This window comes from Muscardinus avellanarius (assembly GCF_963383645.1).
Source record: "Muscardinus avellanarius genome assembly, chromosome: 3".
In the NCBI taxonomy this organism is placed as follows: domain Eukaryota; kingdom Metazoa; phylum Chordata; class Mammalia; order Rodentia; family Gliridae; genus Muscardinus; species Muscardinus avellanarius.
Genome location: NC_137788.1, coordinates 92,952,067 through 92,973,805, shown reverse-complemented (window position 1 = coordinate 92,973,805; position 21,739 = coordinate 92,952,067). Strand labels below are relative to the sequence as shown.

At 34.6% G+C, this 21,739-nt stretch overlaps 1 protein-coding gene across 1 annotated transcript; it reads right to left on the bottom strand.

Moving 5' to 3' along the window:
• Window positions 1-10,911: 10,911 nt before the first annotated feature.
• LOC308259647 (pancreatic alpha-amylase-like) lies at window positions 10,912-20,442 on the bottom strand (the record flags this gene model as incomplete). The annotated part of the gene is made up of 10 exons (XM_080690807.1): window positions 10,912-11,101; window positions 12,963-13,088; window positions 13,182-13,300; window positions 15,959-16,058; window positions 16,149-16,271; window positions 17,270-17,403; window positions 18,125-18,355; window positions 18,852-19,049; window positions 19,841-19,987; window positions 20,275-20,442. The coding sequence occupies 10 exons, from the start codon at window positions 20,440-20,442 to the stop codon at window positions 10,912-10,914; spliced, it is 1,536 nt and encodes a 511-aa protein (XP_080546933.1).
• Between the last annotated feature and the right edge of the window lie 1,297 nt (window positions 20,443-21,739).

Below are 21,739 nucleotides of genomic sequence, written 5' to 3'. Positions count from 1 at the left end.
CCACTAGTCAGCATACCATGGTGATCCCTAAAGTCCTTACCTGGGCTCCAAAAACTGCAGGCTATAGTTTCCTCCAGTCGTTATTTATGGGCTATTTACTAATTCACATTATGCTGTGTCCAAGAATAACAAGGTCTCAGGCTCCCCATGAGTCTTTTTTTTTTTTTTTTTTGTGGCCATGTAAGCCCCTGTGGCCAGCACAGGCAGCTTATTGTGCTGGAATGAATTGTTAACTTATGTTGATGTGTGCTGCTTCAGGTTGCTGCCAGAAAAAAAAATGAGTTCAGGTGCTGCCACAGTGTCCTGCTGAAATGTCTATTCTGCTGGCTCCTCCAGCACAGCCTGACCCAGATCTTTTTCTCCAAATTGTATTAACATATGGTAGCTCTAGCTCTTGAAAGTATATTTTTTCTCATGAAACATTTATTTTAATGGGTCTCAAAATTCTTTGCAGATTTTTGGTCAAGGTGTTTCCATTAAAATGTACTGATTTAAAAATAGTAACTTAAAATTCACACACACACACACACACACACACACACACACATATAGGTCATTCTTTTTCTTTCCTTCTGAATGTGTTATGATGTATTGTTATCATTAATCAGTCTGTTATTATTTGACTTAAATGACAAACTAAGATAAACAGTTCTGAGATTGTTCTTCCACCACTGATTAAAACAGGGGTGGTAGGTGTTAAGGGTAATATTCATTTAGCCTTCTGAGATTTCTGGGCAGACATGGTGGCCTTGCCAGCTCTGGCAGCCTTCTTGTCCACTGCCTTGATGATGCCCACAATGGCTGTATGTCTTACATCACAAACAGCAAAACAACACAGAGGAGGATAGTTGGAGAAGTTCTCAACACATAGATTTATCTGGAACCATATCAGCAATGGCAGCATTGCTGGACTTCAAGAATTTAGTGTCATCTTCTAGCTTCTTTTCAGAATGGTGGTCAATCTTTTCTTTCGTCTCAGCAAACTTGTAAGCAATGTCAGCCACTTGAAATTCCAGTACAGGGGCGTAACCAGCACTCATGTGGCCTGAATGGTTCAGGATGATCACTTGAACAGTGATACCATCTGCTTCTATTGGTGGGTCATTTTTGCTGTCACCAACAGTGTTGCCATGATGAACATCTTTCATAGACACATTCTTGGCATCGAAGACCGTGTTTTTTCCTGGAAGAGCTTCTCTCAAAGCTTCATGGTGCATTTCAACAGACTTTGCTTCAGATGTGACGCTAACTGAAGCAAAGGCTTGAGAACACCAGTTTTCACTTCGCCCACAGGGATAGTACCATTTATTACCTTCAATTTTGTAGGCATTCTGTAAGGGTAGCCACAGAGGCTTGTCATTTGCATGAGCTGGTGGCAGGATCCAATCTAAAGCTTCAAGCAGCATGGTTTCAATGGTGCTGCCATCTTTACAGGTGATGTTCTGTTCTTTGAACCAAGGCATATTAGCAGTTGGCTCTAGCATGTTGTTACCACTCCACCCAGAAATTGGCATAAATGTCAGGGTTGTATTAATTTTTCTTAATGTAGGTGCTGACTTCTTTAATGATATCATCATATCTCTTCTGCCTGTAAGGAGACTCAGTGAACTCCATTTTGTTAACACCGACAGTCAATTGTTTCACACCCAGTGTGTAGGCCAGAAGGATATGTTCATGGGTCTGTTCATTCTTGGAGATACCAACTTCAAATTCACCAACACCAGCAGGAACAGTCAAGGCAGCACCATCAGCCTGAGATGTGCCTGTAATCATGTTTTTGATAAAGTCTCTTGTCCATGGGCATCAATGATAGTCACATAATACTTGCTGGTCTCCTCTTTTTCTCATTCTAAATCCTCTACCTCTCTCTTTCTCTCTTTTTCTCCTCCTCCTCCTCCTCCTCCTCCTTCTCCCCCTCCTCCTCCTCCTTCTTCTGCTTCTGTTTCTGCTTCTGCTTCTTTCTCTTTAAAATTACTGGCGGACCTATGGAAACTTTTAAATGTACCTGCATTATTGCCTAATCAATTAACTGAAATCTTTTTTTAATTGAATGAATTGTAAATTTCAATCAAAATGGAGTACAGAATGTTGGAAAATACATGTACAAAACTCTTGTTGCCCTCCCAACTAGGTCCCCTCACCTTATTCAACAAGTCTTTTAAAATTGGATTTGGCAATTTTATGTATGCTCACAGCATCACTTCTACAGCATCACTTCTACTATTTTTTTATTTATTTTGTCCCCCTTTATTCCCTAATTACATGTGGTCATTCCCCTGGAGTGTCTGTCCATTTATTCAATGTTGCCATTATTGTCAAATATCTCTCTAGCTTCCATATATAAGAGAGAAAAAGCTGGGCTTGGTGGCTCATACTTGTAATCCCAGCATTCAGGAGGCTGAGACAGAAGGATCAAGGTTTCCAGTCAGCCTCAGCTACTTAGTGAGGCTGTTTGCAACTCAGTGAGACCCTGTTTCAAAAATAAAGGATAAAAAATAGGGCTGGAGGTATAGCTCAGAGGTATAATGCCCCTGGTTTCCGAGAGAGAGAGAGAGAGAGAGAGAGAGAGAGAGAGAGAGAGAGAGAGAGAGAGAGAAAGAGAGAGAGAGAGAGAGAGAGAGAGAGAGAGAGAGAGAGAGAGAGAGAGAAAGAATACATCTGTTTGTTCTTTGGGACTGGGTTACAGTATTATTCTCAAGTTCCACCTCCTGAAATGTTATAATTTTGTCCTTCTTTATGGCTGAGTCAAATTCCACTCTGTGTACATACCAAAGTATTATGAACCTGAATATGCATGAGTGGATGTAATATTATGATTTCATTTTCTTTGGGAATGTGTCCAGGAGTGCTATTGCTAAATCATGTGCAGTTCTATTTCCAGTTTCTGAGACACCTCCACAGTGATTTTCAAAGTAGTTTTACTAGTTTGCAATTCCACCAAAAGTGTAAAAGGATTCTGACTTTCTCATATTCTCACTAGCATTTATTATTTTTTTGTGTTCTTGAGCATTGACAACTAATTGGACTGAGATGGAATCTCAGTGTAGTTTTGATTTGAATTTTCCTGATTGCTAAAGATTAACATTTTCATATATTTTTGGCCATTTGTATTTATTCTTTTGTAAAGGGTCTATCCAGTTCAGTTGTCTATTTTTAATTCTTATTTTTAGTGTTAAGCTTTTTAAACTCTTTGAATATTCTAAATATTAGACCTTTATCAGATGGGTAGGTGTTGAAAATCTCCATTCTCTATGTTCTCTCTGTAAATCTTGATAGTTTCCTTCTTTTAATAACAAATCAGCATTTTTCACAGTCCACTTAAGATGCTGTTTAAATAAATGATAATTTTCAGGTTTTAGTTGGGATATTTTACTAGCACCCCAGGAGGAAAGATAAAGATATATAAACATATAAGTTTCTTCTAAACATCAGATGTTGTTATATAACTTCTTTTTAATCTTAATTTCACTTCAAACCAGTACTCTTCAAAGCAAGTGCTCACTTTGTGGCCCAGGATATGATCTATTTTGGATAAGGTTCCATGAGCAGCTGAGAAAAATGTGAACATTGCTGTAGTTGGGTGGAATATTTTTTTGTGTGTGTGTGGGTCTGGGGATGGAACCCAGGGGTATTCAACCTCCGAGCTATACCCTCTGCCCTATTTTTGTATTCTTTATTTTTATTTATTTATTTATTTATTTATTTATTTATTTATTTATTTATTTGGTGGTGGTACTGGGGTTCCTGGAAACCCTTCTACCTCTGGACTACACTTGTGCCGGTTCCACAGTGGTATTGCTGGATCGAATAGCAAATTTGTTTCCATTCTTCTGAGAATTCTCTATACTGTTTTACAAAGTGGTTGCCCTAACTTGCAATCCCACCAACAATCTTTTAGAGTTTCCACTTCTCCACATCCTTGCCAGCATTTGTTGTTGTTTGTGTTTTGAATGATTGCCATTCTAGTTGGAAACAGGGTCTCTTAACCCAGCGAGGCTGGCTTTGAATAGGCGTGATCCTCCTGTCTCCATCTCCCAAGCGAGGGGATTAAAACAAAGCTCAGGAAATTAAAGCAAGAATAAACAAGTGGGATAACATTAAACTAAAAAGTTTCTTCTCATCAAAGGAAACTATCAATAACCTAAAGAGGAAGCCTACAGAATGGGAAAGGATCTTTACCAGCCACCATTCTGATAGGGGGCTAATATCCAGAGTATACAAAGAGCTCAAAAGGCTCTACACCAACAAAACAAACAACCCAATCAAGAAATGGGCAAATGAACTAAATAGACACTTCACAAAAGAAGAGATACAAAGGGCTAATAGATACATGAAAAGATGTTCTTCATCACTGGCCATCAGGGAGATGCAAATCAAAACTACACTGAGATTCCATCTAACCCCAGTGAGAGTAGCAAGCATAAAGAAATCAAACAACAACAAATGCTGGCGAGGATGTGGGGAAAGAGGAACTCTTTTACACTGTTGGTGGGAGTGCAAACTAGTTCAGCCACTATGGAGATCTGTGTGGAGATTCCTAAGAAAGGTGGGAATAGATCCACCATATGATCCAGCTATACCACTCCTGGGTATCTTTCCAAAAGGGTTGAATTCAGAGAAATACAGCAACATATGCATACCTATGTTCATAGCAGCACAATTTGTAATAGCCAAAATATGGATCCAACCCAGATCACCATCAACAGATGAATGGATAGCAAAACTGTGGGAAATACACACAATGGAATTCTATTCAGCCATAAAGAAGAACAAAATTTTATCATTTGCAAGAAGATGGAAAGCCCTGGAAAGCATTATGTTAAGTGAGATCAGCCAAGCACAGAAGGAGAAGATACACATGTTTCCTCTAATATGCCCAAACTAGAAAACACAAAGGATACCAGTAGGACCCCAGATATTAGAGGGGAAATACTAGCTAAGTTTTAATGGAAAGATAGGAGAGGAGAAAGGCCGATCTTGATTAAGGAGCATCTTCACCTGAACATGTGTAAAATTATGAATAAGACATGGTTAACCTGGCCAACCATTGGTGGGGGGGGGGGAGAAAACGGGGGCGGGGGGAGAAGGCACCAAATATAGTGTAAATGTATACTATTTATGTTCAATAAAAAAAATTGTTAAAAAAAAAAAAAAAAAAAAAAAAAAAAAAAAGAATTCCCTTTGCAGAACCAGGCTTTGTGGCGCATGCCTGTAATCCCAGTACTGGGGAAACTGAGACAGGAGGATCACAGCTTCAAGGCCATTCTCAGCTACTTACTGAGGCCCTCTGCAACTTAGAGAGACTCTGTTTCAAAAAATAAAAGACTACCAAACTAAAAAAAAAAAAAAAAAAAAAAAAAAAAAAAAAAAAAAAAAAAAAAAGGTGTGCGCCACTAGGCCTGGCTGTATTCTTTATTTTAATCAGGGTCTCACTATGTTGCAGAGGGCCTCACTAAGTAGCTGAGGCTGTCCATGAACCAATCGTCCGGTCTCAGCCTCCTGAAAGCTGGCATTACAAGCGTGCACCACCATGCCCAGCTGGGCGGAATATTTTATATGTGTCTAATAGGTCCATTTGAATAATGGTGTTCTTTAGGTCTGAGGCATCTTTACTGACCTTTTGTTTAGAAGATTGCTCTAATGGTGTGAGAGGAATGTTGAAGTTTCCCAGTATTATTGTATTGGGATTTCTGTGTGATATAATATCACAAAGAGTTTGTTTTATGAAAATTGCTGACCCTATGTTTGGAAATGTTTTCTATCATTATTTCCTCTCACTGGATTCTTCCTTTTACCAGTAAAAAAAAAATTACCTGTTTTGTGTATTCTAATTAGTTTAGGCTTAAAGTCTAACTTGTCTGATATCATAGTTGCTACTCCTACTTGTCTTCAAGTTCCATTGGCAAGGATTACCTTGCTCTAGCCCTTTACCTTAAGTTTGTTATTATCTTTACTTGTAAGGTATATTTCTTGAAGGCCACAGACAGATGGATTCTGGTTTTTAATGCATTTTGCTACTATATGTTATATGTCTTTTTATTGGAGAGTTGATGCCATTTATGCTCAATGTGATTATTGAGAGATGATTTTTAATTCCTAACATGTTATAATTTAACTTCTGTTTGAAATAGTGTTTGTTGTTCTTTGCATAGTTGTTTGCTAGATGGAAATTCTTGTTTCTCTGGTTGTGGCATGTATTACTTATTTCTTCTTTGCTACAGTTAATCTCTTTGAATTTTTTTTTAGTGCTAGTTTTGAAGGCATAAATTCCTTCTGCTTCTGTTTGTCATGGAAGATTTTTATTTTGTCTAGTTTGAGTGATAGTTTTGCTATGTAGAAAATTTTTTGCTGCAAGTTGTTTTATTTCAGAGTTTGGATATGTTACTCCAGGCCCTTCTGGCTTTTATGACTTGGTTTGGGGAGTCTGGAGTGATTCTAATTGGTTGGTCTCTGAATGTCACTTGGTCTTTTGTTTTTATTGCCTTTAAGATTCTTTCCTTGGGTAGGAGAAGGAAGATGGTGACCGAGTAAAGTAGCTTCTATGAGTACAGCTGACACTTGATCTCCACAGCAGCAAAATTACCACCTTACAGAGTCAGAAAATACTATCAAAAGAGAAATAAAAGCTATAAATACAAGATAATGGAAGGGAAATCTCAGCAAAGTTTGAATGGAAAGATAGGAGAGGAAGAAGGCTGAACTTGATAAATTTAGGAGCTACTTCCAAATATGTGTAAAAGTATGAATATAGCATGGTTACCCTGGACATTCACTGTTGGGAGGGGGGAAGGGGAAACTGGGGGGGGCACCAAGTACAGTTTAAATGTATACCATTTATTTTCAATAAAAATATGTATTAAAAATAAAAATAAATAAATATTTAAATATAAAAAATCAGTCAAAGAGATGCAAAATTACACTGAGCTGTTACTTAACCTCAATCAGGATTACAATCATCAAGAAGTCAAAAATCAATAAATGTTAGCAAGTGTATGGGAAAATTGGAACTCTTCTATGCTGTTTGTGGGATTGCAAATTAGTTCAGCCGCTATGGAGAACAGTGGAGATTCTTAGAAAACTGAGAGATGTATTCACCATATGATCTGACTATTCAATTTTTGGACATTTTTCCAAAGGGGCTGAAATCAGAGAACTACATTAATAAAATTTTGTAATATAAAGCTACTTATCTAATTTTTATTTTATGGTTATGGAAAATAAGATATAAGAATAAAACAAGTGGTTTATACTATATAACATAATCACATAAATAAAAAAGTCTTTTTATAGGATAAATAGCTAAAAAATCAATGCTGGCACAACTTTGGTACCATTAATTTTTACCAACATCATGATTACTTAATTAGCACAGGCAAAATCATTTAAGAAAGTGATGGATTATAATGATATACTTGCATTAAATGACAAAAACAGCAAGAATATATAAATTCCAAGTACTGAATAAGAAAAAAAAATTAAATTAAAAATTGACAGAAAAAAGGACAGGCAAATCTCAAAAAGAAACTTAAAGAGCCAAAAGGTGTAAAAGATGCTCAATCTTGCTAGTAATTTGGGAGATGCAAACTGAAAAGCAAAATCATTTTTCACTCATTAGTCAGGCAAAAATCAAATGCTTATTAATATAAACTATAAGTTTGGTTATAGTAAAAAGGTAATGTGGTATACTATAATAGGAAAGGTGGCTGCAAATTGTACTCTGAATCATTATATTATCATAACATTGAGCTTTTTCTGTCTGTCAGAAGTCAGGTAAATGGGAGGAGATCCTGCATGTCCAAGGATGAATACTGTTGCAAATAAAGAGTCTAGATGACCAGAAAAATACTGATGGTGCAGAGAATGGCAAGCCTTCAGTGTGCTAGCATAGCAGAGCTCCAGGAGAGAAAGTTGTGCAGAAGTTAATAAACTTTAATATAATGTACCTTTGGAATCACAATTTTAATCAGGTGCTGCTGGCCCAGCACCAGTACTAGCCCCACATCTAGGGTCAGGAAATATTTCTACACCTCTGGCTCTATTTTTTATTCTTTATTTTTGAAACAGGGTCTCACTAAGTTGCAGAGAGCCTCACTAAGTAGCTGAGGCTGACTGCGAACCTCTATCCTCTTGTCTCAGCCTCCCAAGTATGGGATTACAAATGTGCGTCAGCACGCCCAGCTAGTGGGTAACTTTTTAAAAATGTTTTACAGAAGATCCTAGCTGAAACAGTTTTCCTTGGGTCTTAGAAGACAATTTGAACTTCTACTTGTTTTGTTATTTTGCTTTGATTTTTGTTTATTTTTCTTTTCTTTCTTTCTTGTTTTCTTTTTTGCAGTGCTGGGAATTGAACTCAGTTTCTACCTCTGAACTACTCACCCTGCCTTATTTTTTATTCTTTATTTTGAAACAGGGTATTGCTAAGTTGTAGGTCTCACTAAGTAGCTGAGGCTGCCTGAGAACCTGTGATCCTCCTCTCTCAGCCTGCCAAGTACTGGAATTACAAGTGTGCACCGCCACATTTTGCAGACTTGAAATTGTGACACTGGAGCAGTTAAATCATTAAGATTACTGGGAAGTGAATGAATGTTTTTGCATTACAAGAAAGACTTGGTATGGGGCAAAATGAACTTTTTTTCCTGCCGTGGTACTGGGGCTTCTGGAAACCTTTGGGCTACACTCCCAGACATATTTTATACTTTTTTAAATTTGGAAACAAGGCCTCTTAAGAGAGCAAGGCTGGCTTGAATCCTGACCGATCCTCCTGGCTCCGCCTCCCAAGCGCGGGGACTACAAGCGACCTCCACCATGCCTGGCTCCTAAAGTCTGGATTTTATCTCCTACAGATCAATGTGTTGGGAGCTTGGTTCCCAATATGGCAATGTCGAGGCTGGTAGAACCTTTAAGAGAAGGAGCATAGTGAGGCAACTGAAGACAACCCCGTGAGAAGAGTAAGGTATTTCTCATGAGATCCTGGTAACTGTCCTTAGATAGATTACAAAAGCCTTAACCTGGACCCACTCAGCCCCTCTCTGTCTTTCTGCTTCAAGATATACTCACTCACTCACACGTGCACCCCTGCTGTTCACATTGAGTTCTCTCCAGAACTCAATGTTTTGGCACTTGTAGCCTCCACAGTAAAATGAAGACACAGCTTTCTGGATTTCATAACTAAATAATTGATCACAGGTTCATAGCTAGCATTAGCAATTTAGTAAGGCCCTCCATAACTTAGTGAGACTCTGTTTCAAAATAAAAACAAAATCTGTGTGTGTAGCTCAGAGTTAGAATGTCCCTGGTTTCACTCCCCAATACCACGTACAAAAAAATGGAGATGTTGAGTCTCAGTTTGGGAGGCTGATAGACCGAAGTTGTGTAACACACTTTGCTTTCCTCCAATATGAGTCTCATAATGAGTGGTATCATGGCAGAGGCATAGAAAAGAGGAATGACAGGGTGAGACAAGAAGCCTGGCAGGAATTTAGGGGTCAGGTTTGCACTTTTATAATAACTCATGTGTTATGGAACTGATAAAGACTCAAGAAAATGTTCTTAAGTTCTCAGAAGGATAGAACCCTCAATAGCTCAATCATCTCCTACTTCTCAAATCACCACAATTGGGACCAAGACTCCAACACATAAATCCCTGAGAGAAAAAAACCACATCTAAATAAAACTATGGATTTTTAAAATTACTTGTTTATTTATTGTACTACTGGCATGGCACCATTTGGACAAGTGGAGGGAATGACCTTTGGTAGAATGAGGTATTTGTTTCTCCTGACATAGGAAAGAAAAAAATTTAAGGATAAAATCCATGAAAATGTGATTGCTCATGTATTAACCCACTTACTCCATTTCATACTAAAAATTCTTAGTGATAACTGGAGACTATGTTGGGGGCATAATATCTTAGAAATAGCCAGTAAAGCCCAAACTCTATTTCTGACACTCAAGGAACAGGATTTCCTTCTACAATTTAGCTCAGTGAAATCTGTGCATCCTGGCTACAAACCTAGCGAAGAATTCTTTGGGGGGTATTTCTTCTGTGTAGCATATTGGACACAGCCGATGGGAATTTATTTGCCTTGAGCTGCTTTCCTGAACCTTGGGAACCTGGCTCATCACAAATGCTGAGATACTGTTGTTATTTTGGCCTATCTGTATATAACAAACCAGCTTTATGAAACTTTATCCGTGTGCTTTTATATTCAATATCATAAAAGTCAAGCAAATTGAAAAGGTTGAAGCTGAAGATGCATTGGGCTGAAGTGTTTTAAAGCCTTAAACAAATATCCACAAAGAGCCATAGAGCAATAAGTCAAACCATAATAAGAAAGTCTGAGGAAAGATGAGAAAAAGTAGACTATTTCTGCCATCTCAATATAATTAAAAATTATAAATTGTATAGTTTAAGTCTCTTCTGTTTTTAACTCTATTAATTGCAGAATATATATATTAAATATATATATTTATATATAAATATATTTAATGTATATATAAATATATAATATATATTTATAGTGAAAACCAAACAAATAGTATATCTTTGTATGAGAATCATCAATAAACCAACTATCCCTAATAGAAATACCCTGCAAGGAGTACACAGAGAAATTAGAGGTTTATAGTGAATCACAGGTCTTAATGACAACACACCAAATGTCGACATGCTTTTCTGAAATCTTAGAAAGTCTTTTTATAAGTGAAAGTAAGTGTTCTAAAACATAATAACATCTTGTGTAGAGGTTACTGTATAATTATATGTAATTCTTAATACTATTTGGACTTTTTCAAGAATATTGCTTATACCTTTTACTAAAACTTAAAGAAGGACAAGAGTTAACATATATAGAAGAAACAAAGCACATTTGGTTATTGCTCTTTCTATATGTATTTAATGTGTATTGGATTTTATAGGCTGGCTTCCACATGGATTGCAACGAATGGGTCTTCAGCAGAGTTGCTAATGAAAAAGTGAGCTTTGCCATCACTAGAAACATGGACTTGAGATCCTGTGCAATAGCCATCAACTTTATCTCCAGAAATGACATCACAGTACGTGCCAGCAGGAAGGCCAGTTTGCAAAGTGGATGACAGTGACCTGAAAAAGAAAGTTCAATATTTAACTTAAATTCAACACAGGCAAATGCAAGTGTGCAGACTCTCCAAAACAAATAGATGGCTTGACTCTGTGATATAGTAATTAGAGCAGTCAAGGTCTCAAGAAAAAAGCCAAGAACAAAGTCTAGTCCAGTGCATATAAATAGCATTCTCCAGAACACTGGCAATCTTATAGAAGACTTCGCATTTCCCTACTCCATGGTGAATATTATGAAACAATCACCGTTCAAAAATATCAGAGAAGGTTTGTGAGAATTGCCAAACCTAGAAAAAATTAATATCCTTACAAAGCATAAATATTTAGAATTTATCCTCTTCTGATTTTAGGAAAATATTGACTGGTTACCAAAATGTAAAATTTTTTCCCTAAGTCTAAAAAAGTAATCTAGCACTTCTATGAAGAAATACTTGGCATTATAAAGATTATATATATACATATATATATATACATATATATATGTATATATATATGTATATATATATTTTTTAATCTATCCCAACCAGGTAAAAAACATAAAAAACATGGAATTTGAGAGAACTTTTGTCAAAAAAAAATATTTACTCTACTTATTTAGGTAGCAGAAAATCTAATTTTGGCCAAAATGAGCTAAATCTGAGTAGAAGTTAACCTTGAAATTACATATTTCAACAGCTTGCAAAGAAGTTTCTTAAACTGTAGTTCTGGATATGAGGGACTCATTATATGACTAGGATATAAATATCAAAAGTATCAGCAATGAAAAGCTTTAGAAATAAAACTAAAAGTCTCCTAAGGAGCATCACTGACTATACGAAATATATATATATTCATATATATATCATATATATCATATATACCATATATATCATATATATCATATATATATATATATATAATATATATAATTTTGTTTTTTGTGTGTGGAACTGGGGATGTAACCCAGAAACATTCTACCTCTGAGCTATACTCCCAGCCCTACTTTTTATTTTTATTTTGAAAGAGGGACTCACTGAGTTGCAAAGGGCCTCACTAAAGTAGCTGAGGCTGTCTGAGAACCATGAACCTACAGTCTCAGCCTTGGATCCTGGGATTCCGTGTTTGCACCACTAGGCCTGGCTCACATATAGTTTAAAAAATCTTATTTGTGAAAGAGAGATAGAAAAGTAAAAAGATATATCAAAAATACAGACAGAATAGTTTTTTTAATAAGCCAGGCATGTTGGTACACACTTGGAATCTCAGCATTGGGGAGGCTGAGACAGGAGGTTCACAGTTCTCTAACAGCCTCAGCTATTTAATGAGGCCCTTTGCAACTCAGTGAGAACCTGTTTCAAAATAAAATATAAAAAATAGGGTTGAGGGTGTAGCTCAGAGATAGAATGCCCATGGATTCCATTCCCAGTACCACAAACACATACATAATAAAGAGTTTTTGAATTACAGAGATGTGTAATTTAAAATATATATATTCCATAACTGACAGAGAATTCAAGGAATGTTCTTTTAGTTATTTTACAATCTTCATATTAACTACTGGTGTATTTGGTGACTTGTATAGTGTTAACTTATAAATATGTGTTTTACGTGTGTGTGTGTGTGTGTGTGTGTGTGTGTGTGTGTGTGTGTGTGTTGTTTGTAATGTACATGGTACTTTAATGATGTACAAGAAAAACTCAAAACATAAAACCTTTACAAAAACAGGGGAACATTTTTCTTCTGAACTTTTCTTGTCTCCCTATTTTCTTAATCGACCAACAAAATGATTTGACAGATATGAATAAAAGAACAAGAAAAAGAATAAAACAACAATATAGTAGTATAAAACACTATTTTAATTTAATTTTAACTGCTATCTACTTACCAGCCATCATTGTTAAAGACAATGAATCCTTTGCTTCCTCTTCCAAAAGCTACTTGGTTGCTGCCATTGTCCCACCAGTTTGTAAAGGCCTGGCCATCAACTACATTTCTGAAGGCAACCATGTTCCTAAAAGCATGATATGATATAAAATTATAATATCTTTAAACTACAACAACTTAATAAAAATTTTAACATAATCTACTCTGAGAGTATTCTCACCTTATTTGACGCCATCGGTGTTCACAGACCCAATCATTGCCACAAGTAGTGTCTGGATTAATAGTTACTTCTTTAATCACTCCATTATTATTTGGTGGTCCAATCCAATCATTGACATCCTTAATTATGGGGGAGAAAACTTATTTAACACATTGTATTTTTCTCTTTCTTTTCTATTATACCAAGTCCAACTGGTTGTGCTACATGCTCATCTGTAGTGTCTTTGTTTAGAATTCAACTCCTTCATTATTTTGATGAACCTCTAATGAGTCTTTATTTTCTATGACACTAAATTCTATATTTCAAACAGAGGTAACAAGTTTTAACCCTTCATTCTTTCCAAGCAATATCTTCTTAATTTTACTATGGTCACTTCAATGTCATTGACAAGGTAAGAGCATTAGTGTCAGAACATTAGGACTAAAATATAGGCTCCCATACTACTAGTACTGAAGCCTCAGTCAATGTTACATAACTTCTCTGTGCATGTTTCCTCATTTTCAAAATAGGGACATTGCTTTTTGCTACAAAAATTAAATAATGTGTGTGAAAATCCATTTAATATAATGATTGAGAAATTAATACTAGTTGATTACATACTACTTTGAGTAGATATACTAATTGATACATCTTTTTTTACTAAATTGAGCAAATTTTAATATTGTGTGTTTTTCTTATTGTTAACATTTTTTAAAATAGGTGTTGGGAAAAGCCAAAGTCTAGAAGGATTGCCAGTGTAAAATCATGTTATATGATGAACAAGGAGTAATACATGAATTTTTATGATTCAGACATCTTGGTAAAGTGAAAATGTTATTTAAGAAAGATAACATTTTAAAAAATATTCCAGTACTGAAGAAAAGAAAATGGAAATAATTCATGACTCCTGACAACAGAAGAAGAGTTAATAGAAATATCTAAAGCTGGTTCATTTTAATTTTTTATTTTTTGATACTGGGGATTAAACCCATGAACATTCTATCTTTGAGCTACAATCCAGCCCTTTTATATTTCTGGTTTCTGAAAAAGATTATCACCAGATGGCTGAGAGTTTCAAACTGCAGTCCTCCTGTCTGAGCTACACAAATACTGAGATTACAGATGTGCACCATAATGCTCAGCCAGAAGTTGATTATTTTAAAAGAATCCATTCTAAATATTAAAGCTACTTAACTATAAAATGAATTGCTGTGCAGGGTTTTGAGCTTATCAGAGTGAAAAGAATTTTGGAAAAATTAAAAAGAAGTCTATCTGACTTTCAGATTTAGGCATGAAGAAGAATTTCTGTTAAGTATAAAGTTTCTTATGATGCCACTTCTTAATTTTTTATTTAAAAATATCTCTTCAAGATATAAATATAATTTAATACTCTTATTTCTTCATATTTATTTATTTATTTATTTATTTATTTATTTGGTAGTACTGGGGTTCCTGGAAACCCTTCTACCTCCGGGCTATACTCCCAGACCTATTTTTATACATTTTTTATTTGGAAACAGGGTCTCTTAAACCAGCGCGGCTGGATTAGAACCTGCGTGATCCACCAAGCATGCACCACCACGCCCGGTTTCATTTCTCTTTAAAATTTATATTCAGGTTAATTTATTTACCATATTAGCAATATTCTTATTCTTATTTTGCCTGGGACAGTCTGCAAATTTCAATTATTAATATATGTAATTTCTTTTCCTTCCTTCCTTCCTTCCTTTCTTTCTTTCTTTCTTTCTTTCTTTCTTTCTTTCTTTCTTTCCTTCTCTCTTTCTTTTTATTTTTTCTTGGTGGTGGTACTGGGGTTCCTGGAAACCCTTCTACCTCCAGGCTACACTCCCAGACCTATTACATAGTTTTATTTGGATACGGGGTCTCTTAAACCAGCAAGGCTGGCTTCGAACCTGCAAGATCCTCCTGTCTCTGCCTCCCAAGCACGGGGATTACAAGTGTGTGCCATGCCACCACGCCTTGCCTATATGAAATTTCTTTAATTTTATAAGATATTTTTAACTACTTAACTTGAGGTCATTCTAATATATTTTTAGTTTTCCATAGGGTTTTTTATAAAAATGTATTAAATAAGTATTTATACTGCTTATAAAACAGATTGTTTTTTAGGAATAAATTTGCTTTATTATTATTTTATTTTTTTAGAATTGGCTTTGCATTTACTCTTATCTTTTTGTGTGTGATGTAAATGTTTCTGTGTGTGTTTGTGTGTGTGTGTGTGTGTGTGTGTGTGTGTGTGTGTGGTGTGTTTTAGTGGGGAGTGAACCCAGGGCTTTCTTTCTCTGAGCTACAATCCAAGCCCTAGGATAGTTTCACTTTTTAGTTTTTAATATACTTTGATCGATATATTATAGTCTTACATCAGAATGTAAATCACATTGATAGTGACATACATGTATATAGCCTTTGTGCTTTCCATCATGTTTTATATTTTTGGTAAATGTTATCATGTATAATCCTCCTATTTATGAGGTACATGCTTATGAGAAGTATATATTTAATTTCCAGTATTTATCTTTTATTCTTAAGTATTTATTTCTATTTTGACAGTAAGTGTAGACATTTGCCATATTTCTGAAGCAGGTTTCATACTCTGACAACAGAAAAGATATTTTTACTTTCTTAATATGTTTTGCATTACTAAAATCAGAGACCAGAATCAGGTCTAAATTCAAATAAATGCTTAATGAATAAACACTGAATTTAATAAGCTAGTGTGAAAGCAAAACAAAACAGCCTTCTTAAAAATATATATATTTTGACAACTCTAAACATACCTTTCCATTCTCAAAATATCTTTGCCAATGATAGCTTGACATGACTCTTGTAAATCCGTAAGGATGAGCAAGCATGAATCCAACTGCCATTTTATACAGTCTAAAAATTATAAAATGATATTATAATAGGAGAGAATATTTTCCATCATTAAAATAAATGTTGAAAAAAATAGAGAACTTTGTCTCCTACCTGGCATCCCAGAAAGTAAGAATAGATGCTCCTCCAGCTCCATGTCCTCTTTGATTGTCATGGTTGTCCACAAACACCAGGGCTCTGTCAGAGGGCATGAAACCCCAGCCTTCACCCCAGTTCCTATTAAAAATAATAATATATACATACACATGTTTTCTTTGACAACAGACTTAGAATAACCTAAATCTGCAGCTCTTTTCCAACAGCATCTTCAGATACTCTAATAAAATGATTATTTTATAGGATTTTGCATTATATATGTGCATATATGTGTATATTTTACATAAATATATGTGATCTATAACTTCATGCTATGTTTGCATATATGTGTAGATTTATTTTATTCACATGTGGATATAAGACTTTTAGTATAAATATGGATTTTTTGTTTTTAAGAAAAGATCTTTTTAGAGATTTCAGTATATGTCACTTGGGTGGTCATCAGAAGAGTCAATACTGATTTAAAAGTATACAAAATGTTAAACTGACTTAACTGAGGCTTCATTATTGTTTCAATGTTACATAAACATTTTAATATTTCAAATTAATTAGATGATTAACATATATTAACTCTATAGTTATGGATATATTGTAAGTACTTATAAATGGTAGATCCTCTAATAATTTGGGCTTAAAAAGTTAAACATTATTCATGTTTAGAATATTCATAGCAAACAGTGATTAAAATATCTACATGATATTTAGAGTTTCTAGAATACTTCTTTGTGACTGATAAATCTAAGTGAAAAGATTACTAATTGGGATTTGATAAACAATAACACTTAATAATCAGTATCTTGATACATATCTAAATAAGGTTCTGGCCAGGTGTGGTGGCACACACTTGTAATCCCCGCGCTTGAGAGGCGGAGACAGGAGGATCGCACAGGTTCAAAGCCAGCCACGCTGGCTTAAGAGACCCTGTTTCCAAATAAAAATATAAAATAGGTCTGGGAGTGTAGCCCGGAGGTAGAAGGGTTTCCAGGTACCCCAGTACCACCAAAATAAATAAATAAATAAATAAATAAATAAATAAATAAATAAGAAGGTTCTAAGATATGAATTCTAGGGTTATAGATTTGTGAAGTACTTCAAATGAAAAATTATATTTTGCATACTTTAGGTAAGCCATCTTCTCTCCATTCCATTTGCGGATTACTGTGCCCAGTTTTGCACCATATTTGAATTCTGTCACACGACCATTTCCAAAATACTCACTACTTGAAATTGCCTCACCGCCAAGATCAATTACCTGGTAGAAACATAAGGGGAAATATCAGGTTTGGGTTTTTTTTGTTTGTTTGTTTTTGTTTTCAGTACTGAGGATTGAACCCAAGGGCACCTCTGAACTACACCTTTACTCCTATTTTTTATTCTTTATTTTGAAATGGTCTTACAAGCTTGCAGATGACCTCACTAAGTAGCTGAGGCTGGCCATGAACCTCCAATCCTCCTGTTTCAGCCTCTCAAGCACTGAAATTATAAGCATTTGTCACCACACCCTGTGGAAAATACCATTTTAATGCAACTACTCTAAAATACTTTAGTGGGTAAATTAGTATTTCATCAAAAGAGCTTTAAAACTTTTATGGTACTTGACATGCTAAAATTGGTTTTCCTAATACCAAGATGCTTTTTTTTTTTGAGAAAGCATATGCCACAATTTTGAAAAAATGCAAATGACAAAGTAACCTATTTTCCTTTGAGAATGTTGACTTTATCTAGACTTGCACATAAGTTATAATAACAATAGCTCACACTAGCATAGCATTTGCTATCTGATCAGTATTTCTCAACATGATAACTACTCAACTCATTTAATTCTTCAAAGAAAGAAAAGCCATCAAATTATTGTGTATTAAAGTTTGGCAGCCTAAATGAATTCTCCACACTTCCACAGAACCCACTATGGCAGTAAATTATATATGTTACTCCTGAGAAAAGAAGGTTAAAAAAAAAGAGTGCTGCTATACCTCCTGGAAAATGAAGGGTCGGCTTCCTTCAGGGAACCAACTTGTGTTTAGATTATGCAGTTTATCCAAAATTGCCTTTATATCTCCGGGCCACATGTGTTTAGAAGCATCAAGTCTGAACCCTGCGACACCAATATCAATAAGATTGTTCATATATTCAGCAATTGTGGAGCGCACATAATCTTTCTCAAGTGCAAGATCAAGAAGCCCAACCAGACGACAATCTCTGACCTGTAGAGGTAAATATATTGGGATTGATGCAAAAAAAAAAAAAAAAAAAACATTACTCATCTGAGAATCCACTTAATAATTTATTCATTCATTAATAGATATTTCTATAATGCCCTTTTCATGAGTCACTGGGCATGCTGACATTATACTCTGCATGCACCTTTGAAATAATTTTCAAATATAAAAGTAGAGAATGTAGAAAATAAAGCAGATGAGGCTTTAAACTGACTAGGAGCAATATTAATTTGTGTAGTTTTGTTCTTGTGGTTGCCCCGAAGTGACCCCAAGGCCTCTCACATGCCCTAACTCTGAGCTATATCCCCAGCCCCATTATTTGGGAAAGTTTTAAAATATTGGTTTGAGTGACATGGTTTTAAGCAATTAGTCTAGGCAACCTGTTTCCTAAGACATCTAAATTAGTATTTAAAATGGTGTCTGATTAGCTACATGTACATAATTTAGTCGATTATTATTTTAAAATTATTAAACTAATTACCTGAGCAGCATCATTGTAGGTCTCAATGCCACCACTTGAACTTTTACATTTACCATCATTGAAATCCCAAGCAGAGTAAGGAACTCCTGAAAACTCCCTGTTTTGAGCGTTGTAGTAAGATCCACAAGTGCTGCTCGTTCCAGAACCTGTACCTTCCCCACACATATGATTAATTACAGCATCCACATAAATACGGACCTGAAAGCAAGGGGTCCATGTCAGGTTAACCTTAGGGAGAAACCTAAATTTTGTGGATAAAACTTTACAGAATGTTAATGACGCTGCAAATTTTTTTCCTTATTTTTCTACAACAAAGGTCAACTGTGAAAGGAAACTAAAATGGAATGAAGACCTACATCTATTCTAGCTAACTGACAGGTAAAATGACCAACCAAATAATTACATAAATTATAAGTGAAAAAAGATATTGCCATAATCATGAAGAAATTAAAACATCTATTTTTAAAGAGGCAATTATCAGTTGAGACAAGAGAGACTAATCAATTTTGAAATTTTAGTGGGTCACAAAGAGAAAAAAACAATGAGATTTTTCTCTCTCTTTAGGATCTGAAGAGAAGTCAGATTATTGTCCTTCTGTAAGCTCCTCGTTGTAGAGAGAAAACAACTATTTGGAATAATACACAAAGAAAAAAAGACACAGAAAAAAATCCAGTGAACAGGAGTGGATACACATAAGTCACAAAAAACCATCAGTATTGTAATTGGAATTTTCAATTTCTAACTAAAAAAAGTTGCTAGAAATTATGCATAGATATAAAATTTAAAAGTAAATATTTTGCATTAACTCATTGTTAAAGTTAAATTATTGCCTTAAAAATTGAATATAAGGTAATAGTTTTTTTTTAGTTATGGCTGAAGTATATAGTAAAATGTAAATAGATAAATATAAAAATATTCCTGTTCTAAAGAAAAAGAAAGGAGAAATCATTTTTATATGATATTTTTAAAAGATAGATAGATTCACTTACCCCAACGTTGTTACATCGAGTCACCATGTCTCTGAATTCAGCTTCATTTCCAGATCTTGTGCATAATTTGTAGCTAATTGGTTGGTATCTTTCCCACCAAGGTCTTGAAGGGCTGGTAACTATAAGATTTTCATTGGGTGGAGAAACCTACAAGTAAAACAATTTTACTGTGTATCATTAGATCTTCTAGCAACTAATCAATAAACAAAAGTTATTCCTGAATCTTTGCATCTGTTGCTACATAGTTTAATGACCAGGTGGTAATATTAATAGCACATTGGAAATGTCAAGCTAATTTCTCAAACAAAATATAAAGTTGCCAGCAATACTAAACTTTTCTTGCTTAGAAAACTACTTGAGAGTGTTTATATGTAAATTAAAATATTGTTCTAGATATACAGAAACTGACTTTAACATTTACTGTAAGCACCTACCTGAACCCCTCCAAATCCTTTGGGACCTAAGTACCGCTCACATTCCTGAGCAATGTCAGCCCAGCGCCATTCAAACAGATGGACGATGGATGTCCGGTTCTGCTCAGTATGTGGGGAATACTGAGCCCAGCACAAGCCAATGGCTGAAAGCAACAGGAAGAACTTCATTTTGCTTTGAAGTTGTCTGGGTTTTTTCCAGAAGCTATTTATATGCCTGTAAGAGAGCAGATTTTATAAAGTAAATGTTAACAATGTAAAAGTTAAATTTATTAAGTAAATGTAAACATAAATATTTAGAGCAAAAACTATTCATAATATAAAGAATTATCAGTAATAATACTAACTCAACAGGTGATGACTAGTTATAAACTCTCCAGGAATATAATCTAAATGGCTTTTTACAGCTTAATGATTTTTCTTCTTCAAGAGATATTAACCCTTTCAAACATCTGTACTTGAAAAAATATATGAGAGTCATTTATATATATTAAGTAATAATAATACATGAATAAGGACTGTAGGCATGTATATATAAGGACTCTATATATACATACAAATATAGATATATACATATGTATACAGAGTCCATATATATTAAATAATATATGAATAAGAACTGTATATATATACTTTATATATATTTATATATTTGTATATACAGTCCTTATTCATATATTATTTAATTAGTATTAAATCATATTTCTTATGTGCTTCACTAATCAGAGGAACATTACAACTAGAGCCAATGGAATTTGTACTCCAAGTTTTGCTTAATTATCTATATGCCAACATTTGAAATATTTGCATTTTTTAAAGAAACCAACTATTCAACTCAAGTCTCTTTTCTTCCCCAACACAAATTTTTACTTATTTGTCTGCATTAAAATTTAAGAAACTACTTGAAATTTAATATCCATGAATTTAGAACACTGACCCCCCCTATATTTTATTAATCATATGCTTAATTTCTTTTTTCTGTTTCTCCTTTTCTTTTTATTTTGTCAGTCTTCAATTTATTTGGGCATTTAAAGTGGCAGGCATGAAGTATATCAAGATACACAGAATTAAGTTTATATAATAAAGCAAAATACCAGAACAAAAAAAATTACACAAAGGGCAATACATACAATGATCAAAATCCCTCAAAACGTGTCTGAAGGATATTAAGAATCATGAATAAAAAACAGAGCAAGGCTTTTCCATAAGTGTGCACTGTATGAAGCAGTATGCTTAGTTTCTCAGAACATAACTAGATCAGTAGAATTTGTGGTGGTTTTTCCCATAGTCATATATCTTTTGTACATGATATAACACTAAATAAAAGAACATGTATTCCTTTTCCACTTTAATGTTAGAGAGATCTGTTGAAACAGATTAATATTACAGGTGGAGCTGGGTATGGTGGTGAATGCTTGTAATCCTATTACTTGGCTGTCTGAGACAGGAGGATCCAGATTCTCCGCCA